Source organism: Typopeltis vanoorti, chromosome 9 (assembly GCF_054136105.1).
Source record: "Typopeltis vanoorti isolate ZY-2024b chromosome 9, IOZ_Tvanoo_1.0, whole genome shotgun sequence".
NCBI classification, from domain to species: domain Eukaryota; kingdom Metazoa; phylum Arthropoda; class Arachnida; order Uropygi; family Thelyphonidae; genus Typopeltis; species Typopeltis vanoorti.
The window spans coordinates 36,808,651-36,835,214 of record NC_143557.1 but is presented as its reverse complement, the minus strand read 5'-3'; the positions used below and the strand labels follow the sequence as shown (position 1 = coordinate 36,835,214).

General features: G+C 36.5%; 1 protein-coding gene across 4 annotated transcripts in view; it reads right to left on the bottom strand.

Annotated features, from left to right (window-relative positions):
- Positions 1–26,564, bottom strand: part of LOC150102972 (transmembrane channel-like protein 7) — a 482,602-nt gene that overhangs the window by 13,444 nt on the left and 442,594 nt on the right. For all 4 annotated transcript variants that reach the window (XM_090398586.1, XM_090398588.1, XM_090398587.1 and 1 more), the window contains exon 16: positions 15,691–15,844. In XM_090398586.1, coding sequence (XP_090254712.1) covers positions 15,691–15,844 — 154 coding nt within the window. The remainder of the gene's footprint in view (positions 1–15,690; positions 15,845–26,564) is intronic.

The window sequence follows — 26,564 nt, the reverse complement described above, 5'->3', positions numbered from 1 at the left end:
CTCTTATTGTTAAAATTTCCCATAACAATCATTCTTCTTGCACTTGCCAAGCTCAACTGTCTAAACATCTCCTGGTCCTAACCCTCTGTGCTCCTTGGTTCCTAGCAACATCTCACTAAATATCTTGTCTTGCCCACCTCTACCTCACACCATATGCTTTCAAAATCATTAGTGTCACTGCCTTCCAAAGCCTCCAGTGTTAGAGGACATAAGTCATCACTTATCATAAGCAGTACTCCACCACCACGCTTTCCTTTCCTGCCGAAAAATGCTGTACCCTGCTACTTCTATTCCTGTTATTATATCTTCTTGTGTCAACCATGTCTCAGTGATCCCAATAATCTTTGGCCAGGCTGATACTATCGACACCACCAATTCCTCTCCTTTATTCCGGATACTCCTGGAATTAGTATAAAGCATAAAAATGCCACTGTTTCTATACCTAGCATTATCCTGTCTAGACTCCACTGGGCTCAGCGTTACCTGATGTCATCCCCCTTCTCCCAAGCACCCATTTCCACAAGAGGCCACCCCTGCTACCATCCACCCTGGGTATTCTAGTTTCCCTGCATTGACACACTGACTCGTTCAGTAAACAACAATCTCTCCCGATGCCCACATCCTTCCTCATTCAAATGCAAGCAGTCTCTCGCATACAATTCTTTTCTGTCCTCAAAACATCCTCCAAGCATTCACATATTCCAATCCTCTCTTCTGACACATACTAGCTATTATGCTATTCAATATTACTGCTCTTCTGCTCAGCTTGTCACTATCATACCTAGGCAACATGCACACTATCTTTACTCTCTGTATTTTCTTTTGTACAACTTCAAGCAAGAATCTCATATCTCTCACTGCCCAATTTACATTGCCTCTCAAGTCATTCGTTCCTACCATCACAATCATCTCATCCACCCTTTCACCCCTCTTAATTGCCATAGCCACTCTTTCTATTGTTCCTCAAGCATCCTCTCTTGCACACCACGGATCATTGAGTCCCCATACATCACACCACTTACCACCCTGTTCTTCGATTGCTCACCTGCATCCCTCACTCTCTCTCTCTCTCTCTCCCCCCCCTCTAACACCTTCTCTCTGTGCTTACCTGCCTTCCTGACATCACTCTATCCCTGGTTCCAGTGCTCCCTCGCATTCTTCTCATTCTCTCCTCTTCTATTATTCCCATTACTCTCTCTCTTACTCCTACTCTGATTTGCCTTGTATTCATCTCTTCTATTCACCTAATGTCATCTAGTCTGGTTAAAAGATCGGAATAATATTCCCCGGTTATTGTTTTACCCTTTTGAAGATAATAAACAAAATACCTTTAGCATCCCAAAATACCAATGCCATGACTTTGTCTTCTTTGGCACCTAACAACCGGCTTCTGTCTGCTGTTTGGATTCTGGTGTGTAATGGTGAATTCAAGTCTCATCCATAGTAATAAATCGATGCACAAAATAAGTTTTTTATTCTTGTTAAAATGCTCCAATCACTGTACAGAGATTTTCATACAAGTGCGTTTTTCATCTGCTGTGAGCAAGTGCAGCACCCATCTTGCACAAACCTTTTTCATTTGCAATTATTCATACAAAATATAACCTACACATTCTTTTGAAATGCCTATAGTCTCATCAATTTCACGCACTTTGACTCGTCGGTCATCCAATACCATATCGTACACTTGATCAATGATTTCTGGTGTTACACTTTTTGGTAATCCTTCAAGTGGATCCTCAAGGCCGGTAAGGCCACATTTAAACTCAGCTGCCCATTTCTTAATTGTCGAAAATGAAGGAGAAGAGTGCCCATAAACTTTTATTAACTTCAAATGATGTTCGTTTGGCATTAAATCTTCTTTTACAAAAATTTTATAACAGCACAATACTCAATTTTATCCATTTCAAGGGATACAGATAACACTTTTGCTTCATAGAGCTGTGTAAAAAAAAACAGACTACAGTGGAACCTCCATTGTTGAACGACACTGATCTCGAACAAATTGGTTCCTGAACATATTTTCTGAACAAAAAACACACCTTGTTAGATCCTGAATGGAGAACTTTACAAGTAAATTCTTTATTCAGGATTTAACATGATAAATATTACCAATTAAGGAGATGCCTGCACATCAGCTAACAATTATGAAAAATTTATTTATGTTATGTGATAATGTATAGTCCATATGTGCCATATATTGAAATTTATTCCTGTATAACTGATATGAGAAGCAGAGAATTTTGTGTCAGAATAGTAAGAATTATGTAAGGGAATTGTTAAGTTATTTGTAAATCCCATTAAGCTGTCTAGTACATTACGAAATTTCCAGAAAGATAGTAATCCGGAACAATCATGTATATGTACGAGTCGAGCATAGTGATGGAGGCTGTACCTACGTGGAAAATGATGTCAGAACAACTACCTGGAATAGGGTAACCTAACAGATTAGGGAGAGTGTAGGATCACCCAAGGGGCATGAACAATGGGGTTCGTGGTTAAAAAACACATTGAATAAAGGGCGCCCGAAAGGGTGAATAAAAGGCGATGCGTGCCATATTATGGGGCTTTTTTCTTCTTCGGTTCCTGGATTCCAGTTTTAGGAGGTTTGTCAGGGGATTCGTGAGAGAGCGGTGGGTCAACTACAGTGATGTTGGATGACGAGGACTATTCTTGAGGACGTCCAAGTGAAGCTGATCATGTTATGATGGCCTATGCAGAATCGAGTCTTCAAATAAGGTCCCATCGAGGAGAATGGAGAAAAGTTCCTGAGGAGCGGCAGACAGCATGCCACAGTCCGGAAATGATTCAAAGAAAAGCGTAGTGCATCGCCGGCACAAAGACTGCCGATAACTATACAGTAAGGTAATCCAGATCTACATGAGAATGGCGGCATGAAATCAGAAGGATCTAGTAATGTAAAGAATTTCATTCTATGTTAAAAAATCGCTTAGAAGAATAAGAAATTTGTGTACACTGTAAACTAAGGACACTAATAGAGAACTTTTAAGTGAGAATTCGATTGAATTAGTTAAGACCATGTGGAACAAAGAATTGTTGATAGGCAGTATTTTGATTGAGAATGGCTAGGCTTGACTAATCTAATTTAGAATTAAGATGGTTATTGATAGAGTATTAATGAAAGTGTTCAATGCATGTTCTGTGAATAACTTGTGAAAGGAATTATATCCTAGTATTGTTATGCTTACACTTAATCTTATCCTTTTGTAATTGAAAGATTTAGCTTACTCAAATTCATTGTTGTGATTTAGTATGAACCTTAGAGTGAGTTTTATTCTATTGAGTATTTGAATTTTCTTAACTGTAAATGTTTTATGCTTTTCCAATAAACATGTTTTGTACCTTATACCTGAGTTTATGCCTGATTACGAATTCAAACCACCACCACTTATGAAATAGAACTTTTGACGGGAAGGAATTAGATATTATTGCTTAAGTGAGATTCAGGTCACGACTGCTGACTGAATCTGCACACAGCGCTAGCATAAGATTAATAATTGTATGTATCCCTTTTGAATTTGGAATTGTTTCCCTGAACAAGAGTCTCTTCTGTTATAGGATATTGGCTGGCGCAGCATAAAAATAAATTTTGGCAATATCCGAAAAGGAAATAGTACTGAATTAATATTTTAAGGGCACAACAGTAGATTAGAAAGCGGGCTATTTCGAGGTAGAACAAGGTATAATATAGAGAAAGTAACGGCATAACAACCTGTTTATGAACAGAATTTCGGTTCCCAAACAGGCAAATGGCAACAACCTGCTATGTGGGCTGAGATGTAAGGCTGGAGAGCGTCAGCCTCTTCTCAGAGTAGACACCAGCTTGAATATGCAGTGCGTTTTCTTGATTTTCTTTGTGTTTTCATAAATTACAACTCTCATCTATATAGTTAAAGTTATTTAAATTTTCATCTATTTATTGTGTTTATTCTTGTATAGGATTTTATACATCTTCATTTTTTTGTACATGCATTTATGCATGAAGTACTGTATAAATATGCATGAAGTGTATATATATTTTATGCATGAAGATTTAAACCTTATATAAATGTTTAAATAAGCAATCATCTGGAGTTCGGGAATGGATTAATGAATTTTACATTAATTCTTATGGGAAAATGGTTTCAGTTTTCAAACAAATCGGTTCCCGAACAACCTTTACGAACGAATTATGTTCGACAACCGAGGTTCCACTGTACTTGATAGAATGACTTGCAATTTCACATGGATGCTTATGACAGATGTACCAACTTAGAAAAAAAAAATCTTGCTGATAGTTTTTCAGCTAAGGTCGAGGCTGAGAACCTATCAGACCACTTTTGTATTATCAGGAATATGGAACCAACCGAAATATGTCAGCTATTTAGCAGAATTTTTTATGAATATGGAAAATTAACATGAAAATAAACAACAAAATAAGCAAAGCTGGTATGGTCAACCCAATTAAATAAATCTATGAATACATGTATGTAATAGCATAGAAATAACTGTAAACATGAAACTGGCAGTATTCAAGCTAGTTTTAACTTATGAATCAGAGCTGGACTGGAAATAAAACAGATGATCATTGTTTAAGAGATGCTTGTGCCATGAGAGATTTCATCAATTAACACAAGAGATAAGTATTTATTTTAGGCCATATATTTCAGACTGAATATTTTAGGGCATCATCAGTGACGACAATAGTTAATTACAAAGTAGAAAGTGAACAATGAATTGATTTGAAAACAGTAAGCTGCATGGTGTTATACATAAAACAACGCAATGGTATAACTGAGAAAATATTGCAATAGTGATAATTCATTAGCTATTAAAAAAAATGATCGATATCGGACTAAAATAAGATTTTCACATATACTTAGAAGCAGTCATTCCAATTTAAGTTCAGATGGTGAAGTAAGGCCACAGTGCTATCTGTAAATGAATGTTCAAATTCATACCAACATCGATGAAGCAAGCATGTTTCAAATCATAGGATATAGGATGTTGTGGTGTGTATCTATTCTGTGCAGTGCCAAGTGAGATTTTTCAGATTTACTGTTGCTAATGTAAGATTGGTGTTATTATATTCTCTTTCTACAAAACTTCCATTTTGTTCAAGGAACTTTGTAGAAACCAGGGAGAGCTAGAGGAGACCGATTATCTTTTGAAGATGGAAACCCTGCTGAGAAAGAAAAGTAGCCACTAAATTGTGTTTATTAAGATTCTGAAAACGAGTTCTAAGATGCCAGAAATGTAAGGAATTGGAACTGGATGTACTGTTTCCTTGTTATTTGAGCTAGGATTGTTGCATGGTCCTTTCTGAGAAACCATTGAGTTTCATATATTGTTTGATGTTTAAGATTCCTGTTGTAACAGTTGAGGTGTGGAACAAATAGTACGAGCATGTTGCAATAAAGTTTTTATAATTCCAGACTTCTGTGATGGGTGATGAGCTGATTGCTGTTGAATGTAGTGAAAGTAGGCTTTCAATAAACAGAAGTAATTAATTTACATGATGGTGAATGAAGGAGTAGAATATCAAAAAGGACAATTTGTTGTCTTTTTACCATTTCCACAGTAAATTTAATTCATGGATGTAGATTGTTTAAATTACATAAAAAAAAAAAAAGAAGTAGGTAATGTATCTTCATCATGAGGCCAGATACTAAAAATGTCAACTATATAACAAATCCAGACTGAAGGCTGGGGGAGGGGGGGGATGAGAAAAAGAAGTCTTCCAAATGTTCTAAATAAAAGCAAGTGTGGGTGAGAGTGGACTTCCATTGCAGTTCTTTCAACTTGACCATAAAGTTTATTCTGACAAATAAAATAGCTGGAGTGCATAACAAAGCCACATAATTTCCCTATATCCTGTGGAAATGCCTCTGAAAATAGATGTGTTGTATCCTCAAGATGAATATTTGTGAAGAGAGATTCTATATCAAAGCTAACCATAATATCAGTGGGTTGTAAGGAAACATTTTTTACTTTGTCAAGAAAATCGGAAGAATTTTTTATAAATGAACAGGAGTTGCCAATCTGAGCTTTTAATAGGTGTCCTAAAAAATTTGCCTATTCAGTAAGTAGGTTTTTTTTTTTAATGGCACAAAGACATCAAAGGTCATACTGCACCAGGACACAGCAGTACAGTCACAAACATTCATGCCCTTGGCAGGATTCGAATCCATAGTCTCTTGGCTGGAGAGAGGATACACTAACCACTTGGCCAACCAGTAAGGGTGAATCTATGCAGTTGACAATTGGACAAAGTGGTATTTCTTTTTTATGTATCTTATGTAAGCCAAAGAACTATTTAAGTTTATCTATGGTGTCTCCATTGAGGCTTACAACTTCATTTATAAAGTGGTCTGTTTTCTAAATGTCTGTTAGTGGGATTGTAATCAAATTCTTGGTACACTGATTGATCCCGTAATAAAACAGCAACTTTTCTTTTATAATTGGCAGAATCCACAACGACAAAAACACTCCCCTTGTTACATAGAAAAACTTCGAATTTCTTTTGCTAGAACCCCTTTACCCAAGATACATAAAAAAGACATTTTTCTTCATTCAATTGTCATCTGCATAGATTTACCTACTTACTAAATAGCTAAACTTTGGATAAAATGAATGTTCTATAGAAAAGAGGATACAAGAACACCAATCTTACAAATCGAAAAATCTGGCTTAGCACAGCATGAAATAGATATAGATCACAACATTCTATGGTCTGAAACACATCTAAAAGGCCTCAGTGCTTTCTTAAAGAAAGCACTGAGGCCTTACTGCACTGTCCAAACTTAAATTGGAACAACTGCCTCTTTATCTAAGATATGCGAAAGTCTTATTTTAATTACACATCAATAATTTTATTATTATTTTTAAATAGCTAATGAATAATCATCATTTCTTCCGTTATACCATTGCACTGTTTTATGTATAACATTACATGACTCTTACGTTTTGCAAATCAATCCAGTGTTCATGTTCTACTTTGTAATTAACTATTGTCACTACTGATGATGGTAAGTACTATTCAAGTTGAAATATATAGCAAAAAAAAAAAAAAAAAAAAAGATGATCAAGGACTAGAGACTACTAATATATATGAGAGTGATCTGGCAAGTTCTCAGCCTCGACCATAGATGGCAACATTTAAAGACAAAAGAAATTCATTCGAATTCATAGAAGTTTATGGGTACTCCTCCCCTTTGTTTTCAACAATTAAGAAATGGGCTGCCGAGTTTAAACGGCAGCCCATTTCTTAATTGTCGAGTTTCATCTTCAAGGCCATACCAACCTTGAAGATGATTCACATGAAGGACGTCCAAAAAGTGTAACACCAGAAATCACTGATCAAGTGCACGATCCAAGCATAACAGTTTCCAGATGTGGTCTAATCAGGACTTTATACAATTGAATCACAACTCTTATCTCTGCTGGTTACTGTCCTTCTCAACATTGCAACAATCATCTGGATTAACTTCATGCACCTTTTGCAATACCTAACCTGAACTTCAAATTTCTAAGGTCCCTTGCCTCTGCCCTTACTTCCTTTAGTACAGTTCTACCAGCATATTATGCAGCCTCCCAGATTTCATGACTTTATATTTAGTTGATTTAAACTGACACTCTGATCCAAATCGTTTGCCCATCTGTCCAGCTTATTCAACTCCCCCTGAAGGCTATTACATCTGCACTATTACTAATAACTCTACCCAAATTCACATCATCTTCAAACAACTAAATATCCTCTTGCAATCCATTGACAATATCATTGATATAAATGTTGAACAATACAGGTCTTACTAATGAGACTTGTGGAATCCCACTTATAACCTTCTGCCTCCTAGATACCTTCAGCTAGAAGAACAACACGCATATGACGAAGAAAATGAGGAGGCGTGCAAACAAGAAGAGAATGTTACAACTAAGAAGCTAACTGCAAAAGAACTTGAGCTAGTTTTCAATGACAGAGAGCATGCTAAGGAAATTTTGTTTGATGCTGATCCTGATATGGAATGAAGCTTTAAAGCGATAAATAACAAGCCAAAAGGCTTCACTTTGGTGATGCAAAATTATACAAGTTAAGTGGATATTGAATCCACTTAATGTTTGGCATATGCTTGGATCCACTGAAACTTTTATAGTTTCTATATATTTGGCATGAAACTCTTAGAGTTTCAATATTCGGCTTTGAAATAATGTTGGATTCAATATCCACTTAATTTGTATAATCTTGGTAAAGCGATAAAGTGATCGCCAGCTATTGCAAATTGCATGATGAGATGAAAAAGTCAAGCACTATTCAAACATCTTTACTTAATTTTTTTTATAAAAAAAAGTAGCTCAATCAAATGTTTAGACATCAAATCAAAATTTAAGTAATTGATTTTTATTAACTGCTGATTTTATTCTTTAATATAGCTTATAATTTTTTTTTTCAAATTTATGCTAACTGATGGATGAATTATAATTATTCCTATTGCTTATTGTATTCACTTAATGCAATTTTGTTTAGTGCACATTAATTGATGGATTAATTAATGACGTTCAGCGAGGTTTTCCTGTATAGTACTGATTATTTTTTTTGATACCCCATTTCAGATCCTCTTCTTCCTGGGCCCCAGCCTAGTTACGGTACTGATCCTTACCATACAAATTAAACAATAATGACCTCAAAACCCCTTCAGCGCCCTAGTGACCTTTCTCTTTTGGGATAATACTCCCCTATATACAACCTGCTAATAAGTAGTTGACAGCCAATTACCTAACCAACTCACTACTTTCTTATCCAATCCCACCCATTTCAATTTAGTTACCAGCTTGTGTGAAACTCTATCAAAGGTGTTTGATAAAATCCAAGTATACCAATATATATATATATGAATCTCCTTTATCTAGAGAATTCATCATTTTGTTATAGTACAGAAGGAGAATGTTAAAGCATGACTTCCTCTTAACAAATCCATGCCAACCATTTGAGTCTCAGAATCAGCTCCCTCCCTTTGTGAAGTGGAACAATTTTTTCCACTTTATACTCATTTGGAACTTGCACGACTCACGATAATCAGTTGTCCCAACGTGTTGTTAACTTCCTGAAACATTCCTTAAAGACACATGGTGATATGTTGTCAAGTCCTATTCCTTATTAACATCAAGTTTACTTAATTTTTCATATATCTCCTATTGACTCACTATTACCTCTCTTCCACAATACCTTCTACACTCCGGCTTCTCATGATGTCACATTAACCAGGATGAAATACCTTGGTAAACTACTCATCGAATACTTCAATTATATCCTCTGCATCAGTCATTGATCTACCAGTATCATTGATTAACACCATCCTCACAAAGTCATTCTTTCTTCTACTTGAAACAAATACATCAAATTTATACTGCTTTTTGCCATCTTCATGACCTGTTCTTTGTACTCTTCATGCAGCTCATTATTATCAACATCCATCTTGTATTGCCACCATAATATTTTCTTTTACTAAATTTAATGCATCCATTTCACTTCTATCTTATTTAGTCTTTTCATCTTTGGAATATAGACAAACAGTGATGTTATTAAATAATTCTTGATCAGTCCCAAGCAGCATCTGTTTCCTTTCCATGCTATAGCTCTCAGTTTTCTCCTTATTAACCTTTTCATAATCACCAGCTCCACATATGTTCCATCTTCACAGAAGTTCTCATATGACTTTCTACAACCCAGGTGATCACCTCGTTGTCACTCTAATCAGCTGAGGGAAGATTAGACACTCCAATCACAATCACAACCTCTGATATGATCAGATCTGACTCTCAACCTTCATTTGCCCTTCATTACATATTGCCTAAGATAGTTGTCCTATAAAATCTCTGCAAATTTATCCTCCTTATTTTCTGATTCTATTTCTTTATTGCAATCAATATTGCAATAAATAATACACAAATAATCACCATTCTCTTGATCATTAACCCAATTTGTCTATACATTTCTCTGTTCTCCACATTCCCCAATATATAACAAAGCTCCATACTAAATATCTCACCTTTTCAATCTACTTCAAAACCACTGCCATTATTATTCCCTGGCATCTCAACCTTGTGTAGGCATCATTCTTCTTTCATCAGCAACAATCTCCCTTCCTTCCATCTCTATTCCTATCATGATATCATTCTCATTCCAACTATTTTCAAGTGAATTACTTATTCAATCAGTGCAACCATTTCATCTTATTTTGGATACTCCTGACATTTGTAAATAAGCAGAACAATTAATTTCTTAGTCTATAACCAGTCCCACACATGATACCATCTCATTTGCGACTTCTCCTGATCTGCTCACCTTTAGACTCACCCAGACTCAACTACTACTCATACATTTCAGACCAGTCCATTCCTAAGCTGATGATCCCCATAATGAATTCATTACTGCTTTGCATTATGGGTGCCTTAGTATCCCATAATGCAAAGCACATATCCTTATGGGTATGTATAATGCTATGCATTATGGGAAGAGTCACTACCCAGATGGTTTTGCCCTTTATTGAAGTATCTTCAGTGGGAAGATGATGTTATACTTCTAAATAAATCCGCTACAAGTCTGCAAGATTCCCTGACTAAATTGAATAACTGTTGTAATAGATATGGTATGAATGTCATCATTAAAAAGATAAAGATGATGAAAACAAGCAGAAATATTGAAAATATCAACTGCATTGAGAATGGAGAACTTATAGAACAAGTAAAACATTTCAGCTACTTAGGCATGATTTTTAGTGAAGATGGTAAGTTAAATATGGAAATAGACAACAGAATCAACAAAGCTGGTATGGTAGGAAGTCAAATGAATAAATTTATATGGAATAAGAGAGAAATTAGCCAAAACTAAATTAGCTGTATATAAGACAGTGTTTAAATCAATTTTAATTTATGGATCTGAGAGCTGGGTTAGAAGTAAAAGACTTGACCAAAGACTAGAAACCACAGATATGAGAGTCCTGAGAATGATTAGGAGCATGAACAGATGGCATCAGTGGCAATATCAATTTAAAAATGAAGATATTAGGAAAGAACTTGATATCGTCAGCATCCATGAATGCATTAGCAGAACTAATCTCAAGTGGTATGGTCACTTAAGCAGAATGGGAGAGGAAAGATTAGCAAAACAAGTGTTTTCTTCCAGGTTGACAGGAAAAAGACCCAGAGGAAGACCAGGATTGATACAGTAAAAAATACAGTAAAGATTGATACAGTAAAAAGTGCCTTAGAAGACAGAAATATAAGACCTGATAATATTGGAGTCTTGACATTTAACAGACTGATTTGGAGGAAAATTGTAGATAGGAAGTTAGTAATGATGTAAATTTTTCCTGTAGTACTATCATATCCTGTACACTCCTTGAGGGTATATATCAGTAATTTGATGATGATGATTTCCCTTGGTCATCTATGCAGAAGTTTGAGGAAAAGAGTGATGCTAGGTCAGCTTTATCTATGGGTGCCACCACTTGTAATGTTATAATACTTGTGTTGCATCTCGTTGTATTATATTATCATTTGTGTCACTTCTTCCGTTTAAATAAATTTCAAAATAACACATATGTTGACATTTACAAATATTGCATTTCAAACCAAATAGGTATCTAAACAATATTCTGTCCTAAGCTTATTGATAATCTTGAAGGATTTCAAGAACAAGCACAAATTGTACAAAATGAAATAGAGTGGCGATTAACAATTTAACTGCTGATTTTATATTCTACTGACATTGTCCCATGTGCTGAATTAATTTTGCAAAAAATTTATAAATAAAATCAATTCTTACTGAAGCAAGAAGTCCGGATAGCATCATACATTCTTGATATACTCTTGTTCTCTCACAAAAATGGCAATAATAGTGTTTTATAAAATTTGCAAAATCAAGGGTATCCACTTGATTATGCAAATTACACACATTAATTTATGTAGAATCACCAGGATCCTCTTCACCTGAAGTACACAATTCACTTAACTCGGAGAATTCTTCTCCCGACTCATTAGTTGTTAACAATTCATCAATTTGATTATCAGTAAGATAACGCAGATATTTACTGGTAGAAGCCATATTGTGACATCACAGAAATCCCCGCAGTCACATGGTTTATGCATCGTGCTGCATATTATTATTTGTGACACCTCCAAGGAGTCTGAAGACTCATCGCAGGAGGACACCTACTGTAGAACTCTCAGTCTCCACCCGAACCTTTACTACCAATCATTCACATTAACGCCATCTACCGCCCTCCACCACAACTAGTATTTTTTGTCTGTAAATTGCTTGTGTTCTGAAGGGCTGAAAAACCCAAGTTTCCAGGAGAAAAAAACCCTGCTACCTCTGTATGAGATCAGCTAACTCACTTTTGCTTGAAAAAATCCATATATAAAGATTCCTCCCATCACAACAAGAATCAAACTTAGGCCTTTTCCAATCGAAGGGCGCAATGTACCGTCGTTCTTCCAATTGCACTACGGAGTGGTTAATATTATTCAAATTAAGGGGATATTAAATCCCACATTGTTTTAAAACCGAATAAGAAACTCAAAGATTGGAATCAGAGAGTTTCATGCTGAATATAGTAAACTATAAAAGTATCAGCAGTTACTAGCATAAACTAATGCAAGTAGCCTAGTACGTAGTACAACTCTCTGACTCCAATCTTTGAGTTTCTTATTCGGCTTTAAAACAATGTGGGATTTAATATCCCCTTAATTTGAATAATGTTTATATCGTCGAAATGAAGCCTGTTGGCTCTTTATATTTAAGTAACTTAATGGTTGCACCTGTTTGACAACTCATATAGCAGAATATATAAGTTCTTTTCGCTATACCCTTTGGTATCTATTTGGTCTAGCTACTCACTGATGAAGCCTCAAAAAAGGCTGAAACTGGTCTGGGTAGTGACCTCCCACCATAATGTAATACCAGCATGCATTTCATAGGAATTGCGTTTTTACATTATGGAAAATACCAAGATTAGTGATCAGAACTTTCCCCACCTTTGCAACGAGTTGCCTGAGATTGTATACTATGTACTAGGACTACTTGCATTAGCTCATGCTAGTAACCGCCGATACTTATATAGTTTACTATATTTGGCATGAAACTCTCTGATTCCAATCTTTGAGGTTCTTATTCGGTTTTAAAACAATGTGGGATTTAATATCCCCTTAATTTGAATAATGTTTATATCGCCGAAATGAAGCCTGTTGGCTCTTTATATTTAAGGTGCTTAATATGATTATTTGCATCAGTTCAAATTTTTCTCTTTAGATGTCATACAAGGACAGAAACCCAAGTCAAATAAATTTCAGTTGGTTGGCAATAGATGGAGGAACCTACCCACAAAGTTTGAATATCTTACGATTCTTTCCATACTAAAAAATTGTCTGAATATGGGAGGTATGCCAACCGTACATACATGGGCTCAGCAAAGCAGGCGTGTATTTCCGAGCCAGTAATAATACGTTCTCAACATTAAAGGGTTAATACTGCTGACCAACATTTGTCTGATGGTATCTTTTCATTGCAGTTTGAGGTTTCTACAACTGATATCTCTGATCTGCTTCAAGCACACAATGAAGATCTGCTTGAAATGGCATAATGTGAAGAAGAAGATCTGACAGCTGAAACTCCTGTTTGTTTCTTCACTTTCCAACACATAGAAAAAGCAACTAAGATTTTCAAGTCACAAAATTCATTCATATTTTACACTTGAAAAGCTGCTCTTTATTGCGAAATTTATAACAAAGAGAGAAACTTAATTTATTTGATTTTAAAAGCTAGGTTTTCATACTTTGGATTTTTTAGAAAAAAAAATGTAAATTTTTATTTCTTTGAATAAATAAATAAATCATTGTTGACCTTTACACATCATGATACTACGGTCAAATTTCATTTTTGACAATGTAACGCCTGTTTTTAACATTATGTCTATGGGAAATGAATTCTAGCTTTACGAATTTTCAATTTGAGTACATGCTAGGAATGAAAAAATAAAATACATAAATAAATCTGCTAGTGCCTTTTATTCCCCCTGGGTGTAGACAAGGCTATTTTAGCCCTAACTTTAATCAATCTCTGCCATACTCAATCAGAGACAGCTGGTACCTGACTATCACTAATTTTAAACAGCATCTGGTGAAGAGAGCTAGATTTCAAGTGCTGCCATTTCATGGTCCCTAGCACAATATATTGTCTGAAATAGTGTGGGTTTTAGACTCAATTTTCTTGAGTTAGGCAACGACAGATTCTAAGCCTTTCTTCAAAAAAGTTCCTCTGGCCAGTGACTAGAATTTAACTTAGAACAGTCATACAGATAGCCTAGCACTGGACATGCAAACAGCATTTCCACAAGGCTACACAGCTAGAAACCACCTGTATTACTTAACATAAATGTTGAAAAGCTTTCACATCACAGCACTACAAAATAAGCCACAAGAATTGCAATTTAAAAATCATAACAAAACATGCTTGTAAAAACAAATACACACTGCTTGGAAAGAAATCAATGAGACCACCATGACAAGGTGCATCATACCATGAAATGAGTCGTGTTTTAGCAATATATAAATTAGGTGAAATGGCTGCGAGAAGGGAACTGACGGAGTTTGAAAGAGGCATTGTGATAGGATGCCATGTTGCAGGTCTATCTGTTCAGTAAACTTTGACAAATTGGGCCATCCCAGGTCAACAATCAGGGATATCATGCTGAGATAGAAGTGCAGGAAACTGATTGCAAGTGCTACTCACCACACTCCTGAATGAGGCTGTAGAGTGCTACGAAGGATAATATGTAAAAACCACCATTTGTCAGCCAACACAGTGAATGCAGAGCTCCAGGCATCAACTGAAAATGAATCTACAAAATAAATTCATAACTGCAGCTCACAACATGGGTTTCCATGTAGGACCACAACATGCAATCCCCCACATTACCCAATCCAACATGCAGCATAATTTTCAATGGACATGTACAGTGGGTCATGGAGGCTTGGAATGTTGTGTTATGGAGTGACAAATCACGTTACACCCTTTACAGAGTATATGGATGAGTAGGATGAATGCCCAGCGAACCTCTTACCAGTGTGTAACCTCAACTATGAAATTTGGAGGTGGCAGTGTGATCCTGTTCGTGGTGCCATGAACACTCAACTCGGAGAGGTATCTGAACATTCTGGATGATGCAATGCTTTCTACTTTGTGGCATTTCTATGGAAATGACCATTGTTGCCTCTTTTAGCAAGAAAATGCACTGTGTTATAAGGCTTTTCTGTAATGAATGGTTTGTAGACATGTATGTCACCATACTTGACTGTCATCCACAGAGCCCTGATCTCAATCCTATTGAACATCTGTGAGATGAAATGGAGTGTCAGAGTGAGGTCAAGAGACATCTGCCCCTGCAACAGTCCAGGACCTTATTATATGCTTACACGAAGAATGGTCCAAAATCCTCACTGATTGCTATCGTATGCAATGCCACATCAGATTGTTGCAGTCATTGCAGTGAAAGGAGGTTCTATATCTTAAGGTGATCACCATGGCCTAACACTATGGTGTCTCTGTTGACTTCTTTTCAAGCAATGTATATCCTATTTTTCATTTGATTTCAAAAAATTTAAGGTATATACCTGAACTATAAAAGCACATACCTAGATTGTTCTGGTTTTCAATATTCTTACTTATATCATTAATTAAAGATGACTGTGCTGCATGAGATGCAGGAAGAACACTGGAAGTAGCTGCTGTCAAATGTTGTGCAGCAGTTTCAAACAATTTCAATAAAAATGTTTTGTCTATCCTCTCCTAAATGCATAAAATCATATTAAATTTCATTGTAATATTTTATTTCTTGAATTACAAATATTATTTTATTTGGATAATTTTATTTTATTTTTTTGAGGAAATCTTGTCAATATTGCTTAGCATAAGAGACAAGAAGTTTACCATTTTTTACTTCATTCTAGCGCACTGTCAATGAAAGTATATATATATATACATATATATAAAAACAGTTATAATCAAGCCTAGATGTGTGAATAAGATAAAGATATGCATAATTTTGATAAAGTTCTCTATGTTGTGCTATGGCACTTAAGCCCTTGACAAATAAGTTAAGATGAGAAAGATTCATTGCAGGGAGTTTTTAAATTCAGTTCCAGGACTTACTATACACCACAGAAAATTCCATAATGTCCAAAAATTATTCATGATTATATTCTCCACTGCTAATATGATGGGTTTTACAAGTGTTAAGGGCAACCATGTATGCTGAGAATGAAGATGGGGGTTTTTGTCTGAAGCCACTTCCCACTCTACTGTTTAAGCCATTGAAAACCATGGCTTAAATACAGAGTGAGGAATGAAAGCCTCAATACCAGTATGAATTGTTAATGTAACAAGTAACCAGATCTGAAGAATGAAAACAGTAGTCTGACCATGGAAAGGAGAAGTAAACTCACATAAGACCACCTATATGGTGTTATTCTAGTCCCAAAGTATACAAGGTTTTGTGAATAGTTGAGGTAAGGACATTTTACCAGAGATGAAACTTGGATGAGATAGTGATCTTATTTAACAAGAGGAGCAGTCACCTGAACAGTATATCTGAGAGAACTAGTTAAGAAGAAACAAAGTGTTGGGTGAGTAAAGAGGATTGTCAGGAATTCTGGCAGGGAGATGAATGACCTGGCTTATCTCATTACTTACAGCAAAAATTTCTACCTCTTTCAGTTTGGTCAGTGAAATTGGAGAAAGGGAGCCAGTTAGAGCTGTGGACATTGAAGTAAAAAAAGAAAGATGACTTCGCTGTCTGGGAATTCAGAATGAATGAAATTAAGCTTTGAAGATAAGAAATCAAAGAGGTCAGAATGATTTTCAGAATTGTGAGAATGGTAGAGACAGATGAATGAAATGAAATCTTTCAACTGAAATCTTAAGCCACAGAAGGTTAATGGGGAAATTCTGGATTAAGCATTTTTTGGCAGATATTGGATTGCTAGGCAAAAGCACCTCCCTTGTTGTTGGGGAAGGAATCATACAGAGTGTAATTTAGGCAGATAAGATGGACTGTGATTATTGTGGCAAAGATTTATAATTCCGGTCTGGGGTCTTTCCCCCAGAGGCAAAGCTACATGCCACCGGACGGGTTCCCAGGTTGCGGATCGAGGAATGGCCACCAGAGATGGTGGCTAACTGCGAATAGCCAATAAGCAGTCCCGGACAAGAAGTGGCAATACTAACAGGATGTGGTGGGTTAGTGGACAACTCCAGTAACTCTATAAAATGCCACAGAAGTCCAATGATGGTACTGCGTCAAGGCGAGCTTAAGCCACCCTAAGCCTAACTCTATATGCACCTTCTGATTCTCTCCCAAGCTCTTCAAGGAAGACTAAGGGTTTGTCAGATAAGTGTCGATGTGCTAACAGTAAAAAGAAAACACGATTGAAATCTGATGCCAAAGTACAAGAAAAAAAGACTCATGCCGGCTTGGACGTTGCCTGGTCAAACAAGGTCTGTGTTCCCAATCGAGTAATCAGGGTTGGATTGAAAAATCAGTTACTGAAAACAAAGACAAAAAAATTAAACTCAGACCTGTAAAGGATGGAATATCAATTGGCACATGGGAATGCCCGTACACTCTGGGCAACTGGAAAATTGCAGTTGCTTCAAGAAGAAATGAAGAAATACAGATGTGATATATTGGGTATTTCAGAAATGAGATAGACATTGTCAGGAGAATCAAATGGTGCTAGAGTTCTTTGGTCAGGAAATGAAAGTAAGCATGAAGCAGGCGTAGGTTTCCTGCTAAGTAACAAGGCCTGTCAGGCAATGATAGAATACAAACCAGTTAGTGAAAGAATAATGGTTGCAAGATTCAGTGCCCCACCATTTACTATCACAACCATTGCGCCCACTGCAGAGAGTGCAGATGAAAACATTGAGAGATTTTACAGGGATCTACAACTAGTAATTGATGAGGTACCGATGCAGGATATACTCATCATTAGAGGAGACTGGAATGCAAAGATTGGCAAAAATAACACAGGATGGGAAAATTTGAATATGGAGAAAGAAATGAACGCGGAGAGATGTTTCTGGAATTTGCCATGGATAACAACCTGATGATTTGCAATACCAAATTCCAACAAAAAGATTGTCGTAAATGGATGTGGCACTCCTTCGATGGCAAACACAGGAAGAATATGATCGACCTGATATTAATAGACCAGAAATGGAGAACCTCAGCTCAACAGTGCAGATCATTCCAAGGAGCTGATATTAATTCAGACCACAGCTTAGTGATTGCAAATATAAGACTAAAACTGAAACAGAAGTACAAAGGAAAGTTCCAAAAAGCTAGAGACATCTTAAAACTAAATGAAGACAGGCTAAGAAAAGCATATCAGAACATATTGGAAACTAAGCTTAAGACTCCAAGTGAAAAACAAAATATAAATACAAGAGCAGAACAACTGACTACAGTGCTAAAAAAGCAGTAGAGGAAGTCATTCCTGAAAGAGAAAAGATCAACAAGAAATGGATAACTCAGAAAACCTTAAAACTGGTAAAAGAGAAAAGAGAACTTAAACTTAAAAGAGATAATTCAGAGGCAGCAGATGAGTTATACCATCAAAAATGCAATGAAGTATGGAAAGCAGCAAGATCTGATAAAGCCAAATGGTTGGAGGACCAGTGCAAAGACATTGAACAGTACCATGGAGAACATAAAACTAGACAGATCTACAAACTTATAAGAAATGTCAATAGGAAGTGGCAAACAAGATCAGTAGCAGTCAAAGGTGAAAATGGTAAAGTATTGATGGACAAGATATTGCAGCGAACTATATAAAAAAAATCAACTAACTGACACTGCAACAGAAGTAATCAAAGAACTAAAAGCAATCTCTCCACCAGCAGAGATCTTTGAAAATGACATCTTGGAAGAAGAGGTGAATAAGGCTATAAAACATCTCAAGAACAACAAGAGTCCTGGAAATGACAACATAATAGGCGAGATGCTAAAATATGGGGGAGAATCAGTTGCAAAAGAAATACATAAGCTATGTAATGAAATATGGAGATCAGGGTATGCACCCGAAGAGTGGAAAAAATCGGTCTTGGTTGTTCTTCATAAGAAAGGCAGTGCTTTAGAATGCACCTATTACAGAACTATTGCATTAATGAGTCATCTTGGCAAAGTGCTGATGAAAATACTAACAGAGCACCTGAAGGGGCATATGGAGGCACATCTTCCAGATGAGCAAGCTGGATTTCAACAAGATCGAACTACAGTGCAACAAATACTCGCACTAAGACTAATAGCAGAGAAAGCTCAAAGAAAGAACAAAAAGATATATTGCTGTTTCGTGGACTTCCAAAAAGCATTTGATACTATTGACCAAAATATAACATGGGCTGTCTTGGAATTCTATGGTGTGGACAATAAATTGATCTGCCTGCTGAAAGATATAAACAGACAAGCACAAGCAAAAATCAGAATAGCAGGTGAGACTGGAGATTGGTTTGGCACAAGACAAGGGGACCCAATATCACCAAAAATCTTCATCACACATCTGGGAAGAACACTAGATAAGATAAACGAAGAAGGCGGAGGCATTTCAATAAATGGCATGAAAATAAATTACCTCTGCTTTGCAGATGATATCATTTCGTGATTGAAGAAGATGCAGCAAGGCTGGAACAGACATTGCAAACACTATTCACAGAAGGAAAAAGATATGGACTAAATGTTAACTTTGAAAAAACTAAAACAATGATATTCGGACAACAGGAGTTACTGAACAGAGTTACGATAGAGATTTCAACTGGAAAATGTGGAACACTTTACATATCTTGGATGCCACATGATGCATGACTTGGACCCCCCCCCCAGAAAGAGATAAAAATTAGAATAGCCAGAGCAACAACTATTTTAAAAGCCATGGACAAAACATGGAAGAGCCGAGCTATAAAGATGCAAACTAAACTGTGCATTGTAGAAACCTGTATCTTCAGCAACATGCTCTATGGATGCGAGGCCTGGGTACTCCTGAGAGAATCTGAAAGGAGGATATTGGCATTTTAGAGGAAGTGCTATAGAAAGATCTTGAGAATAAGCTGGATACAGAAAATGAACAATGAGGAAATCTACAGACGAATACAACCAAAAGAAAACCTGATCCAGAAAATAATCAAAAGGAAACTACGTCTATTTGGCCATATATGTAGAATGAACGATGAGAGAAAATTAAAAACGTTGCTGTTTGGAATGATTGAAGGAAAGAACAAAAGAGGAAGACCAAACAGAGAATGGGGCGATGACATCATCAAATGGTGTGGAAACTCTATACACAAATTGAGTTATCTTGCACAAAACAGAATGCAATGGAAGAATCATATCAAGATGGCAGTAGACACCTATGGGCATTGGACTGATGGTTGTTGATGATGATTTATAATTCATCAGAAGAACATTAGGTCTGGATGTCTGAAGGTAATGATGTAATGAATGTTAGTGAACTGGATGTGGAAGATTTTTTGTAAGAGTTTTTAAAGCTTTTTTGAGTGAGATTAAAGTTTTAATATTAATAAATGCAAGGTGTTGCACAGCAATACAAGGCTATGAGTGAAACTATGCTTCAGGAAGTAGATGAAATTTACAAAACAGATTACAAGTGTTGCAAACATATTACTGCTATGGTAAGAAGTGCAGTGACAAGTAAAAATAAGGAGGTAATTGTGCCACAGTAAAAAGCACAGACAACATATGGACTATTGTGCTCAGATTTTGTTACCTAGTTTTTCAGATATGAAAACATTAGAGAAAGTCCTAAAATAAGCAACCAAAGCAATACTGGGACTCCAGAATGTTATGTGGAGAAGATGAGGCAATGTCAATTGTAGAATTTTGCAGGCAGGCAGAAGAGAGTTGATATGATAGAAACTATTACTATTACCAATCTGACTTCAATGGAGTCAAACAACTCATCACAGGGGATCCACACTTCCTCATGCAAAAAGATATCACACCATGCCTTAAACCCATTCACAGTTTCCACACTTCCAAATTTTCAGGCAATGCATTCCACTCACCATGCAAAGAACCTACTTCTCACACCCTCCTTATACAGCTTCCAGGGATGGCTTCTTGTTCTACCCTTGCATTCCTCTACTCTGTGAAATATCTCTTCCACATTAATCTGGCAATCCCCCCATTTATAATGTCTCAATCATATCCCCTCCCCTTTGTCTATTCACAAGGCTCTGCAGGTTGCATTCCCTCGATCTCTCCTCATATTACATTACACGGACCTGATACTAACTAAGTGAACCTTTTCTGGACCCTCTTCAATACATCCCCTTGAAAACCAGGTGACCAAATTTGTGTTGAGTAGTCCATATGTGACCTGATCAAAGCCTTATATAAGGGAACCATAACTGCTTTGCTTCTGCATGTCAATGTCTCCTCATTACTGCCATAATCCTTTGTGATGTTCTTACAATTTTTGCAATGTGACTCCTCAACTTCAAGTCTCTGTCTATCATCACTTCCAGATCTCTCATCTCTTCCACCTCCTTCAAAATATCCCCCATTAATCATTTATTCTGCATCCCATCCTGCCTATCAAATTTCAAGACCTTGCACTTTACAATATTCAACTGACAGCTTCACTCATTTACCACTCACACAATCTATTGAGATCCTTCTGCAAGGTCACAACTTCTGTTTTACTTCTCCTGGTTCTTCCCAACTTTGAATTATTGGCAAACTGCATATCTCCAGTTAAGCCAGTCCAAATGCTGTTAACATACAAATTAAACAATAATGGTCAACAGAGCCCTGTAGCACTCCACTAATGACTTTCCTCTTTTGGGGTGCCACTCCTCCATACACTACCTGCAAATACCTGACAGCTAATTAGCTATCCACTTGCTGGCCTGTTATTATTATTATTGACACCTCCAAGGAGTCCGAAGACTCATTGCAGGAGGGTACCTACTTTACAACTCTGTCTCTACCACTACACAGAACCTCTACTACCAATCATCTACATCAGCACCATCTACTGCCCACCACCACAACTAGTATTTTTTGTCTGTAAATTGTGTGTTCTGAAGGGCCGATTTGTCTGTATGTGGGATGAAAAACCCAAGTTCCCGGGAGGAAAAACCATGCTACCTCCGTATAAGATCGGCGAACTCACCTTCGATTGAAAAAGTCCATATAAAAATTCCTCTCGTCAAAATGAGAATCGAACTTTGGCCTTTTCCAATCGAAGGATGCAACGTACCGTCGTTCTTCCAATTGCGCCATGGAGGTGCTATCTAATCCCATCTGTTCAGTTTAGCTACTGGCGTGTTATGTGGAAGTCTATCAAAGGTCTTTGAAAAATCAAAGTACACCACTGTATATATCTCTCTTATCTGGTTAATTTGTCACTATGTATGCAGGCTGCTAAAACATGACCTCCTCCCTAACAAATTCATGCTGAACACTTTAACAACTCCAGACACACAAATTGGCCTCTAATTTGAAGTGTCAGTCTCATGTTTTAACCAGGTGTGCCAAATTTGCCAATAATTCCCTAGAGGATTCTTTAGACATGCAGCAATATACAAGTCCTACTGCCTTATTAACAGCAAGTTTACTTAATTCCTCATATACCTCCTGCTGACTCACTATCAGTTCCTCCTCCACAATACCCTATAAAATCCAGCTTTTCATGATGTTGCATCCAGGAGAATGAAATACACTGATAAACTACTCTTACATCAATATCATCACCTTGCCATAATCATTCTTTCTTCTACTTGCCACATATCAAAAAAATTCACTAGAATTTTTTATAATCTGATGGGTAATATCTGCTCATACTGCATTTTTGCTGTCTTTACCAACTCAGTTACCTTCCTAGTCTGCCCTTTGTACTCTTCCTGCAACTGATTATTACCGATATTTATCTTATGTTGCCTTCATTTTGGGGATTTTGAGGTCTCTTCATTCATCCATTTTACTCCTACCTTATTATAATTTTCAGTTTTAGAATATATACTCAGACACTGCTGCTGTTAAATAGCTCTTGTTCAAAGTCAAATAAGCATGACTCATTTCCGCTGAACTCCTCTTTCCATGCTATAGCTCTGTCTCCCCTAAGCTTTCCATAATCACCAGCCTTGTACTTCCAAAGGTATTCCTTCTTCACAGAAGTTCTCATATGATTGACTACAACCATCACTTCACAGTCACTCTTACCAATCGGGGTAAGAATAGACCCTCCATTTACAATCACATTATCTGATGATATAACTAGTTCTAAGAGTCTTTACTTTCATGTGATCTTCATTACATGAGAGTAAAGATTGTTGCCCCTTACCTATACTTGAGAAATTCATTCTCCTTATTCCCTGACATTACCTTTTCATTCCAGTGAATATTGCTACATGCTATGGAGGATAGAATATTTCAAGGATGTGTATTTTGAGAGGATGAATATGATATATGAGAAAGGGTGATACAGTCAACTCTCATTCCAGTTAACATTGTTCTAATGAATCAAATCATAAAACAAGCCAGCTAAAATTCCATAGTATCAATCAATGCTATGCTATGCTAAAGGAAGTTTATTATAACTCATCTTCTATTACAACAACCTATTTTTTTTTGTCCCTAGGAGCTCAGTATAGTAAGATCATATTGAATCTTAACTGGATTATGATATTTTTATAAATGAAAAGGCGGAAAGAAGAGAGTTCTGAGAGGTAGTTGATATGCATCCATCAACCCGGTTATTCTATTCTATTCTCAATTTTGTGGATGGGAGCCAAAATGGCCAGAAGAAAGAGGTAATGAATGGCAGAAGAGTTTTATGCCATTGTATAAGGAATTCCATTATTAAAAGTGTCGTAAGTTAAGCTGCAACATTCATTTTTAGGATAGGTGATTGAGCAAGGATTGAAGGTTTAGATATGAAGAATAATAAGTAAGATAGTATTGATGATATGGGTTAGTATTACAACTCATCATTAATCTGTTATACATTAGTAATGAATAACCTATTCATGAGAAGCATGAATGATAATAGTAGAGTGGAGATACAGATATCAATGATGAGTTAAGATGACAAGCAAAGAGGAGAAGTGGTTTGGAAAATACATTTGTGAACATATGGAATGAATTTGAGCACTAGATGAAACAGTATAAAATTTCTGGACTGCACATGAAATGTTTGATGTGAGTCATTTGATGAGACTGTTAGAAGAGGCAAGAATGGGAAAGAGACACAAGATTGAAGATCTAATTTTGATGGCCAGGGAAGAAGTGAACAGCGGGGAGAAACAAACCAGAAATAAGACGAGAATAAGAAAACCAGTATGGAAAATGGACAGATTAATGAGGCAGAGTTAAGGTAGGCAGGAGGATACAGTGTGAAGCTTAAACACTGGAAGCAGTACTGAGTATATTAAAATGAATAATGTGAATAAAGGAATGACTAATGATAAAATACAAAAAAGGGATGGGAGTTGCAGTTTAAGAGCTGACATAAGTTGAACTTGTTACTACCAAAAGTCATCATCATCATCAAATTCCTGCCATGTACCCTCAAGGGGTGTACAGAATATGACAGTACTACATGAAAAAAATTACACCATAACTAACTTCCAATCTACAATTTTCCTCCAAATCAGTCTGTTACTTGTCAAGACTCCAACATTATCAGATCTTATATTTCTATCATCTAAGGCACTTTGTACCGCATCAATCCACCTATATCTTGGTCTTCCTCTGGGTCGTTTTGCTGCCAACCTGGCAGAGAACACTTGTTTTGCTAATCTTTCCTCGCCCATTCTGTTTAAGTGACCATACCACCTGAGATTAGCTCTGCTAACGCATTCCTGGATGCTGACAATGTCAAGTTCTTTCCTAATATCCTCGTTTTTAATATGATATTGCCATTGATGCCATCTGTTCACACCTCTAATCTTTCTCAGGACTCTCATATCTGCAGTCTCTAGTCTTTGGTCAAGTGTTTTACTTCTGACCCAGCTCTCATCCATAAGTTAAAACTGGTTTGAACACTGTCTTGTATATAGCTAATTTAGTGTTCTGGCTAATTTCTCTCTTATTCCATATGAATTTATTCAATTGACTTCCTACCATACCAGCTTTGCTGATTCTGTTGTCTATTTCTAAATTTAATTTACCATCTTCAGTAAAAATCGTGCCTAAGTAGCTGAAATGTTTTACTTGTTCCACAGGTTCTCCATTCACAACACGGTTGACATTTTCAATGATTCTGCCTATTTTCATTGTCTTTGTCTTCTTATTGCTGACCTTCATACCATATCTATTACAACAACTATTCAATTTAGTCAGAGAATCTTGCAGACTTGTAGCGGATTTATTTAAAAGTATTACATCATCCGCATAAAGCAAAGAGCTGACATTAACATCTCCAATTTTGATATCATGTTTAATACCACTTTCCTTCATAATGCGATCCATATAGATAATGAATAACAGAGGGGATAATGTACATCCTTGTCTCACACCAGATTTAACATTAAACCATCTTCCTGTACTTCCTTCAATTCTAACTGCTGACTTACAACTCAAATAAAGACTAAGTATTGCTTGATATAGTGCCCCATTCACACCATATAACTGCAGCGTATTGAATAGCTTCTCTCTTGGCACCTTGTCATATGCCTTTTCCAAATCGACAAAACTTAAATACAGATCTTTGTTATATTCCCATGCTTTCTCGACTATTTGTCGTAAAGTGAAGATCTGATCCTGACAGCCTCTATTTGGCCTGAATCCAGCTTGTTCTTCACCAAGCTTTTCTTCCACAATTCTTCTCAACCGTTTCTCAAGTATACTTGCATAGATCTTGCCAGGAACACTCAGTAGGGAAATACCTCTGTAATTCTCACATTCAGTTTTATTTCCCTTTTTATATATGGGTACTATGAGAGCTCTACTCCAATCATCGGGAATTCGTCCCTCAGTCCAGGCTTTCTGAACTATGCAGTGCAGCCACTGTAAGACTCTTATACCACCATACTTCAGCATTTCTGGTCGAATATCATCTACTCCTGCTGCCTTTCCACATTTCAAGCCTTTGATGGCTTTTTCTACTTCAAGTATGGATATGTATTCCTGACTGCATGCCTGGTCAGTATTTTTTACCACTGTGCTGTCATCACTGCTTGTCTCATTTAGCAGTTTTTCAAAGTAATTACTCCATACCTCAAGGATATCTTTTTCTCCGGTCTTCATGTCACCTTTATCATCTCTAACTCCTTTTACAGCACTCTTTCCTCCATTCCTAAGCTTCTTCAACAACCTCCAGAATATTTTGCCACCTTCTTGATATTTATTTTCTATATTCTTGCCAAAGTCCTCCCATGACTTTTGTTTAGCTAGTTTTACACAGTGTTTAGCATTCTTGCATTTGTCTCTATATTCTCTAAGAGCACAAGCTGACTTATTTGACAGGAACTTTTGATATGCTTTCTTCTT